The 12654-nt window shown below is 37.6% G+C and overlaps 1 protein-coding gene across 3 annotated transcripts in view; it reads right to left on the bottom strand.

The window, feature by feature from the left end:
* The window catches only part of TSC22D1 (TSC22 domain family member 1), a 62877-nt gene that overhangs the window by 25796 nt on the left and 24427 nt on the right, over positions 1-12654 (bottom strand). The window contains exon 2 of one of the 3 annotated variants that reach the window (XM_007441920.3): positions 8593-12487. The exons of the other annotated variants lie outside the window; for them this stretch is intronic. Coding sequence (XP_007441982.3) covers positions 12346-12487 — 142 coding nt within the window. The 3' untranslated portion in view covers positions 8593-12345. Of the gene's footprint in view, positions 1-8592; positions 12488-12654 lie in introns of those variants that run through there. 3 annotated transcript variants of the gene reach the window in all.

Below are 12654 nucleotides of genomic sequence, written 5' to 3'. Positions count from 1 at the left end.
GCACACTAAATCTCCCTGCCTGCCGATCCAGATAAGCATTTCATGGGAAAAGAACCACTGGGAAAAGAAGCGAGCCAATGAGAACAGAACCTTAAGTCCCCTTTAGAAAGACAGGGCTTAACCATAAAAACCTTCCAAAGCCTAAGGATTCAATGGTAAGGTTTTTCCCAATCACGGTTCCATAGTTCCCAATCACAGGCCATTCTGAGAATTCTAGGGGTTGAAGTCCACACATATAGAAGGTGCCCATATTGGGGAAACTGCTGTTGTATTTGTGGGACAGCTCTATATACATCTCTCCATATACTCTGGTCAAGACGAGCCATGTGTTTCATCTGTCCAATATTATGGGGATCAGGTTATAGTGCACTGAGTTTGACCCATTTCCTCTTGAAAACTGACAATGTTCAACAATCTTTTAAAAAACTAGACTGAACTTAAAACAAACATGAAAACTAAAAGAAAGGTGAAAGATTTATATGATCTGAAGAGAAACCAGAGCGGTTCATGTGTTGCTGCACTGCCTTTTTGATAGAAACCTACAAAATATGTCTATTTCCCCATGTATAACATAGAACTCAGGCAGGGTGGAGGCTGATTACCTTAGTCTCTTGCTAGCTGATCAGGAGGCAGGGATTCCAGACAATGGAGCCCAGTTCTGTGTCAGAGCTATGATTAAATGCAAACAACTCCTCCAAGTGAGGCGATGCTGAGCCTTAACTAGGCTTCCATAACTCAATATATTTTCTCTTCCTTTCTTTCTTCCCTTCCCCCTTTTTTTTCTCTTTTCCTTTAAAACATACACATACCATTCTTTTGCTATCTCTTTGTTATAATTGGTTAGACCATAATGGTCTTAATTCCAACAAACCCCAGCAGACTTCAGCAAGTATTAGATGTATTGTAAGTTAGCATAGATTTACATTCTCATAGTCTTTTATAAATTCTAGTATACTAGTATGAAATTATGTCCTTTCATAGTTATCTATACCAGTTATTTATAAAATTTAGATTATTCATTGTAAAATTAATTGTAATTCTATAGGATGCTCTCACGTTTTAATTCCTGTACCCTGTAATTTTACGTTAATAATGTTCTCTTTATCTTATTTTATTCTATCGATATGATTTTTCAATTTTTATTTCTATTTTACAGTAATTGTTATTAGTTCTATGCTGGTCTATGACCAAAACAAAATTGATTGATGGATTGAAAAACTAAAGAAACGCAATTCAGATAATAGTGATGTGCAACAGTTGCACCATTCTGCTAACCACCAAGAAGGTTCTAAGACCATAACCAAGATAATGTATTTTTCTCTCTACAAATTCCAGAATTTCTCCCTGGTTTTGTTTTCTGAATCACTAAAGATTTCTGGATTGTTTTCTCATTACTCCATTTTTTTCTTCATAAATGGCACTCACTCTGCACATCAGAACGTTCTCTCCATATCTCAACTTCTTAACTAGAGAAAGGAGGTCTGTCTAACTCTTTCTTGGGAATGTCTCAATTACTGGCAACATAAACAAAAGGACCGCAGAGGCCTAAATTTTTAAACCATGTAGAAAATGAAGAGGTATAGTTCCTTTAGAATCAAGCTTGAGTGTCATGTCCATGGATTTGCTTGGCACCATGGCTAAAGTATGCAACAGCATAAATGACAATCTGTAAAATAAACCCAATTCAGACTGAGACTGTAGAAGAGTTAGGAGTTTAACCCTGTGCTCTGCATTTGGGTTCTGATTTCGGGCAGGCAATTACAAATTTGCCCTGGAAAGAATTTCTATTGAAATAAATGAGAACTTTCCTCCGAAGAAACAGGCCATCTCCAGATTAGCAAAGTATATGTGTGAATAAATTCACATTCTATTTGGCATTAAATTGCAGACATTCTGTCAAAACATGTTATGTTGTAGTCTCTAAAGCTATTCTTAAACTAATTAAAATATTTATTTTGGGGCTTTTGATTTCAGATGAACCGAAAAAGACAAAGTCAATTCTATTAGGTATTTCTGAATTAAGGAAGAAAAGGAACACACAGAGATCCTGGCTGAGGCATATCCCTGATATTTTCTTAGGGAATGAAATAGTATTATGGTTATTTCAAATGTCTCCATTAGAACAGGAATACACACACACACACACACACACACACACACACAGAGGCATGCACACAGAGTTTCTGTAGAATTTTAGATCCCTAGACTAATTTCCCAATATAGTTAAAGTTGTGTATCTAATATATTGTTAGCAAATATAGCCAAGTTAACATTGTCAGTTTTTATGAAACTGGACTACAGTACAAAAATATAACAGTAAATCTAAGGTGTGACACATTATGGATGCTAGATTATGAATTCTCTTTGAGTATCTGGGTATCTTTTTAAAATCTGATCTGATCTACCACCAAGCAGACTGTCTACTGAAATTGGAAGAATGTAACATTGTCCTATCAAATACAGTGGTACCTCGGGATACGAACTTAATCCGTTCCGTGACTCTGGGCGTATCCCGAGTTGGTCGTAACCCGAAGGAAATTTCCCCATAGGGTTCAATGTAAATCCGGTTAATCCGTTCCGCCCTCCGAATTTGGTCGCACCCCGAGGCAAATTTCCCCATAGGGTTCAATGTAAATCCGGTTAATCCGTTCCGCCCTCCGCCCGAATTTGGTCGCAACCCGAGGCAATTTCCCATAAGGTTCAATGTAATTACCGTTAATCCGTTCTGGCGTCCACGGACCACGCGTCGGGCGGGAAAGCAGCCGGGCGCGGTGTGGTGCGGCGCGAAAACGGCCGGGTGCGGCACGGCGCGGCGCGAAAACGGCACAGCGCAGCGCGAAAACGGCCCGGTGCGAAAACGGCCTGGCGCGGTGCGGCGCGAAAACAGCCCGGTGCGGCGCGAAAACGGCTGCGGACCATGCAGCAGGGCCGGAAAAACAGCCGCGGACCACGTGGCATGAGCGGAAAAATGGCCGCGGACCACGTGGCACGGGCAGAAAATGGCCACAGACCACGTGGCACGGGTGGAAAATGGCCATGGACCACGTGTCACGGTGGAAAATGGCCGCCGATCCGGTTCGTACCCCGAGGCGGAGTTCGCAAACCGAGGTAAATTTTTGGGGCCGGAGCTGGTTGTAACCCGAAAAATTCGCACGCAGAGGCGTTCGTATCCCGAGGTATCACTGTACATCTTCTCATAAGGCAAGATGATAAATGGATTCTTTTGGATGAAACTGGATCATTTGGATCTATTTTCAGCTCAATGTGTCAGTAAAGAAATTGCCACAATGTCCTATGACAGATAGGGAGGAGGAGAAAATGACCTGGCTGGACCTCTGAGAAGATTTTAATGTTACTGACCATCCAGAAAAGTTATCTCTGCTGGGGACACTTCATTTCATTGGCTTCAATCCTTGGACAGCTTATTCCAAAGAGAAATTGGAAAGCATTTGAAGAGAGGGCGGAGCTGGCGTCGCGGCGATACGGCGGGTGATCCTGGGTTCCCAGGATCGCAGCTGATATCTCCTCCCCTGGACGGTCCCGACGGACCTAAGCCGTCCCAAAGAGATGGCGATCGTAAAGGGCGCGTCCCGCGGATCTCAGGGACGCCGCAAGTTCCAGATTGATCCCGGGAGAAGCTCTTGAAGCCGGCGGAGGAGAGCCAGCCAAAAATGGCTGCGAAAGCTGGGACAGCTCCAAAGGAAGAAGGAAGAGAGGGGTGTCAACTGGGTGAGATGGACTTTTATTATTCAACTATTCTTAGAGAACACCTTAAGTAACTTAAAGAGATTTTTAAAAGTGAAGAAAAGTGGATTAAGCGGCGAGATTGAACCTTATAAAAAAAAGAAGGGAAAAAAAAAATTTCTTTTCAACTTTCCCTTTTTAGTGGAATTGACAAGATGTTTTTCTTTTAAAAAAATATATTTTTTAACTGGATTGGCTTTTTCTTTTTAATATTCAATAATTCTTTATTTTAAGCCTTTTTTTTGACTAAGATTTCTTTATTGTTATAAGAAATTTATACTTTTTGATTTTGAAATGGGGAAAGTGGAGTTAAGAGAAAGTAAATGAAAGAAAGTTGCACTGCCATCTAGAGGCGCGACTTAGTGCTTTTTTCCTTCCATTGTGACGCATGCTCAAGGACTCTGTGCTTTCTAAAAAGATAGTGGGATGTGCATATTTATACAGGTGCCATCCGTAACTATAAACAAGAAAGTGGAGTTGAAAGCGATTTTGAAAATATCAAGATGGAAAGTTTGAGCTAGTCACAAGAGCCTTGATTAGTGGCAGTAGCTCTTTTTCTGCTAGAAGCTCTGCTTTGCTCTCCATTCCCCCCTCCCAGTTGGATTTTTTTTAAAGAGACTTAGTCTCTCCCCTCCTCTCCTTTTTTTTTCTTTTTTCTTTTATTTTTCTCCTTTTGCCTCTTTTTTTCTCTTATTTTTGGCAAGAACAAAGATAAAGAATCCTTTGACTCAATGAAGGTTTATCAAGACAATAGACTATACGAGAAACACAATGTAGAAAAAGATCTTTAAACTATCGAGGATGACTATAAAAAACTGGAAGAAGAGCTGCAGAAATTCCCGCAAAAAAAAAAAAGAAAAAAAGATATTAAAGCTAAAATGGACTTAATTAAACATAAAATGGGATCAATGGAAAAGGAAGAAATAGTACAAGAAATCAGAAGCATTAAACAGAATTATTGTGAGGCCTATAAACTGAGAATTAAAAGGGTTAATCAACTGATAAATGAAGAGGGACAGACTTGTTCTTGGCACTGAGGGTGAGAAAAAGATTATACAAGATTATAATGGAAAATTGTATTAAGAGAATGCACAAAAAGAAGTAAAACAACACTGAAAGAAACTACTTCAGATGTTTAAAGAAAAAACGAGGGGAATACAACAATGATGGAACTGACAGAAGCTTTAAAAAGCAGAATGTTTGAAAGGACATTTATTATTGCTTTCTCTTATCCAATAACATAGAAAAAGGAATAAACAGCTAGATATTTTGGGATATTGAATGAAAAGGGTGAACTCAAAATTATGCAAGCGCTGGAATAAAGTATAAATCTGAGATGTATAGTTAAAAATTGTATTTGATTGTAAATGTCTTAAGAGATTAGACTAAAATTTATATATGGTTGAATATAGTAACACACAGATTTTAAACTAGAGACATTTTTGTTGAAATATGTAGTGAAGAATCTGGTTAGAACTGTAACCTGGTTAGAACCGTAACTGATACTGTAACTGATACTGGTTAGAACTGTAACTTTTAAGAATTTGAAAAATTAAAAAGTACTTATGCAGGAGGAAGTTATCAAAAATTATGGAATGTGCAGAGATGAGTTAAATTGAGATTTGATATTAGAGTAAGAAGATAAGTAATTTTATATGACACGGGATTTGTTTTTATTAATGATTAGATGAGAAAATATAGTAATGTAATGGATTAGGAAATTTTATAATAGAAATTTGATATTAACTATTATATATATACACATATAATCGATAGATGAAAATGTATTACTAATCCTATTGAAAGTTAAAATTTTTTGTAATAAATGATTCTATAGATTAGCTATGAATGATTAATAATTGTTTATTGATAAGTATACAAGTATATTTTGAATAGATGATATGAGAATTTAAGATTATGAAAGGGGCACCAACGAGTTGGTAACTGGTTGACACACAGTATAAAATGGAAGATGCTTTTTTTTATGCCTTTTATGTTTTTGTTTGCTCATGTATGTTTTGTGTTTGTTGTAAAAATAAAAAAACATTTATAAAAAATGGAAAGCATTTGAAGAACCACATACCAAAGCTTGCATCACTGATACATTTGCTGTTCAGCTTCTGCTCTCCATCATGGATAAACTAGCAATTCAGTTTCTGCTGTAAAAAGTTTTCTCTTTCATTGTTCAGCAGTTTGCAAAACAATGACCTTCATCCATTAAACATTCATATTTTTAAACACCTTTAACCCAATCATTTTGGGTCAACCCAGATAACAAATTCACCATTTTCTAAATGATATTCCTTCAAGTACTTTCATTACCTGCATCACCTCTTCTCTACACTAAAATATTCAGCTCTTTCTTCTTCTTCTCATAGGATTCAGTTTTCTCCCTCTTCATCTTTACTGCCTCTAATCTTGAGATGCTCTGCTTTGCAGCATTTTATACATTTTACACAACAGAATATATTATGAGGATTTTTTTTCATGCTTAACTTCTTTATGAAATAGCTGATTAAGATCATCCTGAGATTTGGAACAAGTTGCCAACAATATGCAAATAACGCCCAATTAAATCTGGAAGACATGGAAAATACTTAATCAGTGTCTGTAAACAGTAACAGACTGCCTGAGAAGTTGGAACCGTGGTTCATCTAAGAAAACAGTGTTCATGATGTCCCTGAATAGAATTGCAATCTTCCCAAAAAACTTCAAAACTAGATCCATCACTTGTCTCCATAATGGTTTTCATGGTGATGAAATTCAAATGAAGTGTACCTGTGCAGTTCTTCCTAGGTAGTTTGGTCTCAGTGGTTCAATCTTTGACATTGGAATGTTCTAATGCATGCAGAGACTCCCTCTAAAACTACAGTTAGAATACATAGCTCCTGGGTCATAAATTGGTGGCAGAGAACCACCAATATATTACATATCTTACCAGTTCTTGTTCAAAGAAGACATTTGCTGCAATGCCTGGACAAGATTCAGCAAATACGGTTGGTCAGTTACTGGATTCAAATCAAGAACAGTTTGAATGTGTTTTTGTAATTATTGTATTGACTGTGGAGATCTGATGAATTCTATACCTTCAAGGAGATGAGACTTCTCCAATGATATTTACGAGAGCTGTCAGCATTCATCAAAATAAGTAAAACTGCCCAAACCTGTCGACCAGGTCTACTGATAAGCAGCTTTGCTTTCACTGTTTTACTTATTTGTATTATCAAGTTACTCAGTGTTTGATATAATGAGCCAGTCAAAGCTTAAGTGGACTCCCTGCAACAAAATTTGTTTAAGTGAGCTGGAGCTCACAAAAGCTGATACCTTTTAATAACATTTGTTAGTCAGAAAAGGTGCTATGAGATACCTGATGTTTTGCCACCGTAAACTAACATGGCTCTCCTGCAATGTCCCAACAAAGGAATGGCTAATTTAACTCCGAAATAAGAGATATATCTGCACTATATTTCTACTGAATCATTGATGGAAATATTGGAGAAGATGTCCTAGGACTAATCCTTGTAACACCCCACAATACTTCTGTCCAATCTAAAGAACCACTGATGAGCACTTCCATATCCACTTAACTGTCATGTCATTCAACATACACCTGTTAGTCAGAATGTCACGGGGGACTATGAATGCTTTGCTGAAGTCAAGATAGATTATGTCTAAAGCATTCACACAATCTATTAATGATGTCGCCTGATCAAAAAATGAGTAAAATGAACATGGCAAGTTCTCTTCTTGGCAAATCCATGTTGATTTCTGGTAATTACGGCTTTGCTTTTAAGGTCATTACAGACTGGTTTCTCTACATCTGCTCTAGAATCTTCCTCAGATTCCTATGCCAAAATAACTGGTTCCTTGTAGTTTACTGAATCTTCCTTTTTCCAGTTTTTGAAAACAAAGGCATTTGCTTTTCTTCACTCATCTTTCCCCATTTCTCCAGGATTTCTCAGAAACAGTACTTAAGGGTTCAGCCATACCATAATCAAGAACATATCTAAAGAAACCCTTTTGGATATTTTTGGCATCCTTTGCCAATCCCAGCTCATTCTGAGGTTTTGCTTCCTCAGACACATGTTTTACAGCTCCAGGCCATCTGTATTCTTCTTTTGTGACCTGATCCTATTTCCATTTCTTATACAAGTCCTTTTTTCCTTTCAGATCTCCACTAAGCTTTCTGTGTAGCCACACTGGGTTCTTTTTCTATCCCCCATTTTTTATCCTCACTGAAGGTGTTCTGCAACTGTGCTTTTAATATCTTCTTCTTTAGGACCTCCCACCCAACTTTTGCTCTTTTTCCATTAGCTTCTCCAGCCAAGAAACCTTATGCGTTGCTCTGAGTTTACACACAAATCTGTGTTGTTGTTTTTTCAAACCCACTTAAAGTCATTTATATCAGTAAAAAAGTGTAGAAGCCAACAGCAGGACTGGTGCTGTAGCGGAAGAGGATAATTTGTTTAACAGATGCTCATATGGAATAATGCACTTTTGTCTGTGTTCTTTTCTTATTTCATTCCTTTTTCTACTTTTTAAATTCTAAATATTTATTCTTAGTTTTAATCTTTTGTTTTAAAATTCTAATAAAGTTATATTAAGAAAAACGAAAAACATCCTACCATCCACACAGCTGCAAGGCAGATACTCCCAAAAACCCATTAACAGAGCATACCTGCCCATGTCCATGTGGTGACAAGGGGACTGAAACCATTTCATATGTATTACTACACTGTAAATTTTAGAGGAATATCAGGTCTGCTTATATTCTGCCCCTAAAATGCAAATTTCCAGGAAGGTCAGACAATTTCTATGTGAGCCATCTTCTAGAAGATTTAAAACCTTTGATCACTTGTCAGTAGCCAAATTTTGTGTTGCCACGATGAAAAGAAGGCATAACTGGTCACAGAAATAACCACTTCTGTTTTATTTATCTCTAGGTTTAATACATGCTAGATATCTCATTTTAGGTTTTGTAACTTTTTCAGAGAAGTTTCAAAAAAGTTTTGGATCAGAGTACATTTGAACAAAACATACCATTGTTGTCCTGATGCTTTCCCAATCCAGTGTTCAACTTGCGGCCACAATGTGCCATAAGTCCACATACACACCATGGGATTTCAGAAGCACATTATATAGAAAAATTCCCCTCTCACCCCTATGGGTGGTATGTGTCTTCCTCAATGTTGGATCCTCTACCAGAGGCCTGGGAGTTTGAGGGTCCTGCGCAGGATCTGAGCTGTTCCTAGCCCTGCACTCTTCTGGACAGAGAGCTCTGATGTTGTTCCTGGGATCTGTTGGAGCTACTCTCTAGATTAGGAGCCACAGCCCCGAGTGCTCCTACCACCACTGGGACCTCTTTGGTCTTTACTTTCCACATCCTCTCTAGTTCCTCCTTCAAGCCCTGGTACTTCTTCAGCTTCTCATATTCCTTCTTCCTAATATTGCTGTCACTTGGCACCGCTACATCTATCACCACCACTATCTTCTGGTCCTTGTCTACTACAACAGTGTCTGGTTGATTGGCCAGTACCTGCCTGTCTGTCTGAATCTGGAAGTCCCACAGGATCTTAGCCCTGTTGTTGTCCATGACCTTCTGTGGAATCTCCCATCTGGACTTGGGAGGGTCTAGCCCATACACTGTGCTGATTTTTCTTGGAAATACAACTTCTATCGACTTCAACAACTGCTGTGAAACTGCCATGGGAGAGATTTCCCTGGCATCTAAGGTGGGAAAGCATCATTTTACAAGCAGGGTGGGAGAAAAATCAAATTAAGTAACCATTAATGTATTGATTTGAGCATGAAACTGAGCAAACTCAGGGAGGCAGTGAAGGACAGGAAGGCCTGGCGCAATATGGTTCATGGGGTCACAAAGAGTCGGACATGACTTAACGACTGAACAATAACAACAATGTATTGATAGTTTACATTTTCATTATTTTATCTTAGTTCCATTTCTTTTGGGATTTCCAACCTTCCTATGCAAATACAACCTCAGTATTACCTGTGCTGCACACTCTTAAGCCAAGCTTCCCCATCAACCTCTAAAACTGGATGCTCTCTAACTCCTTTCACCACTTCTGCTCATTTTCAGTGACCGAATCTTGGTGATTTTTAGATAATCAGAGCAAGGATGGAATTAATTTACAAAACAAAATAGATAGGATTTTCTTAATGGGTTTTTAAATTAAGGCATACCAGTTTATGTTTGACTATTCTTACTTCCTCTGATACATTTACAAGACCCAACTATGGATCTCAAGAGCAAAAACAAATATATCCATGATCTAACTGAAGAGATAAAAATATATCACTCTGATTTGACATACATTTTAAGATAGTTCATTTAACTTGGTTTCTCTAGTAACTGATATGTCTCAACCATTATGGATATACTTGCAAAACTTGGATGAACAATTCAATTATGTTACAATACAATGCAATGTACATGAACTTTTGGAGACAAACTAAAATAATATGTTTCTAATTTTTTTAAAAAATTGACTTTTGGCAGAAAACGTTGAGAGAAAGAAAAAATGAGATTAAAAGATAAAAAAACACCTCTCTTTCAAACACATGTGTTCCCAAATGAATAAAACAAATAAATCCTCCACTATTTTTCTAGACATGGTCTACTGCACAATTAATATTCAAAAGAAATATGCAGGGTAGCAATTTGATATACGATTCTGGTATTTGTTATGCTTATTTGTATATTCTCTCTTGATAAATCTTCCCTATCTGTTCCCCCATGTTTCTACATATGGGTACCTTCCCATATAGCTTATTAAATGTACAACCTGAAAATCATTCCAGTTTTCAAGCATAAAACCAAAACTCTCTTCAAACCTTATTGTTAAATTATGCATTATTACTTCTGCCTCTATATAAAGTTTCACTTACAAGGTTTAATCTGGCTTAATTCCCAGTCCTTCAGCAAGGAACATTAGAATCCTCTTTCAATATACTTTGTGTTGGAGGAACCTTCCAATCCCACTATTTTTATATGCATTAGGAAGGAACTAAATAGGCATTCGGCCTCCCACTTTCGGAAACGGTGAGCATCACTATATTAATATATGGCAATACATTTCAGCACAGAGCACAAGCTGATAGCACTATCAAAAAACCAGGAACTCTCTTAGTCTTCGGAATTTTCCATATGTGTGCAGTGTACGTGTGGAAAATATACCTTCAGGTCCTCCCCATCTTGGATGCCTGTCTACTGCCACATCTTATCAGATGGTTGCCAAAATTATTCTCTCTCTGAAACCTCTACACTGATTTCACTAATGCACCGTATCCAACTAAACTGCACGCTCCAATGTTTCCTCCATTTCTCTCTCTGGCAAATGTGCTGTTACAGGATCTACGGTTTGGCAAATGACCGCATCCAATTTGTGTGCCATTTTAAAATAAAGGCAATGGCATTCTAAATGGACATGTAGAGGGTGCCCGTTCATTCTGCACTACACAGCAATACAAACATTCCTTATTTAATGAGGAATCATTTTGATCTTGTGACTTGCGTGGAGCTGGCGTAACAATCAACTGACTGATTAAATATTGTGAAAGAATATCATGAAAACTGTGATGCTAATAATACCTTAAGGATTGTTCTGTTAGCTACTCAAGCACAGCTCCTGTGGTACAAATTTGCTTTAAAAAGGGGGGGGGAGTTATTTGACTTTGTTGATGTCTTTATCTTTCTTTTTTAATTGTAGGTTGTTGGCATGCCAGGAGAACAGATACGGTGGATTACAAGTAGTCCCCAGTTTAAGAATTAGTTCCATTCCCAAAGTCTGTCCTTAAGTCGAATTTGCATGTAAGCTGGAACAGTGTTATTGTATAATACTGTATAATTAGTATTGTGTAATTAAACCATTGTGTATTTAACTCGAATTTTGCTACAATAGGCTACGTTCTTAACTATGGGTCCTCTGTAAACCAGACGTTCTTAACTCAGGAACTACCTGTATTTGCATTCAATCTTTTAACATCATTTTAAAGAGTAATTTTCATTGTTTCACAAGAATAGCTGATTTCTTTTGTACTTGGATTGACCAAATACAAGTAAGTGTTTGAAACTAAGTTTACAGTTCCTAGTAAAAGGAACTTCTACTGCTTTAAGATTAAGATTATATTAAACTATTTTTTAAAATCAAATGTCAAGTGCAAGTTAGCTCCATTTCACCACATTTTTCCTCCAACGAAAAAGCTGCATCAGTAGATCAAATACTATAATAAACAACCATATGTGTGCAACTATCTTACCCTGTAACTACATCTATCTGCTTCATCCATCTGTTGTCAGGAAAACAGCTGTAAAGTTTAAAACATTTACAGAAATCTTTTGTTGTTCCCTACTGTTCAAGGGTCTGACAAAAAATGCACTTACAAGTTATTGTGGTTAAAAACCCATGCTAAAAATGTAAGCCAAGTAAAGCAGAATGGCAATTCTGCTGTGTCTTGCATCAGATTTTTGGTAAAGCTAACCAGAATGGGTACTGTAGATAATGCCAACACTGAGGGCGCACATATGTACCTAATTATAGGGACAGAAGAACACAGGCAAGTTCTAGATTAGTATCTTGGTCATCGCTGTGACAAATTGCTGACTGCAATTTGTCCACACTTCCTTTCAACACAGAAATGGAAGAAGAGAGTTCTGGCTGTTAAGCGATGGTCCAGGTGGAATCTGAGATCTCCCATATCCTTGTAAAGAAATAGAGTTGACCTAGGGTACAGAGAGGAAAGGAATGAGCTATTAAGGGGGATTTCATGGAAAAGACAGAAACTTGGACAGGCTTTCAGAATGTTATTCTACCTCACTACTATGAAGTACATTCCTGAAATCCCTGCCATGCCTGTTTCTTGACCTGACCTACCACAAATGTCTGACAT

The sequence above is a fragment of the Python bivittatus genome, unplaced genomic scaffold, assembly GCF_059951505.1.
Source record: "Python bivittatus isolate LINGU-HERP-01145 unplaced genomic scaffold, Pbiv_v1 ctg000210_np1212, whole genome shotgun sequence".
Taxonomy (NCBI): Eukaryota; Metazoa; Chordata; class Lepidosauria; order Squamata; family Pythonidae; genus Python; species Python bivittatus.
This window is presented reverse-complemented; position numbering and strand designations above follow the sequence as displayed.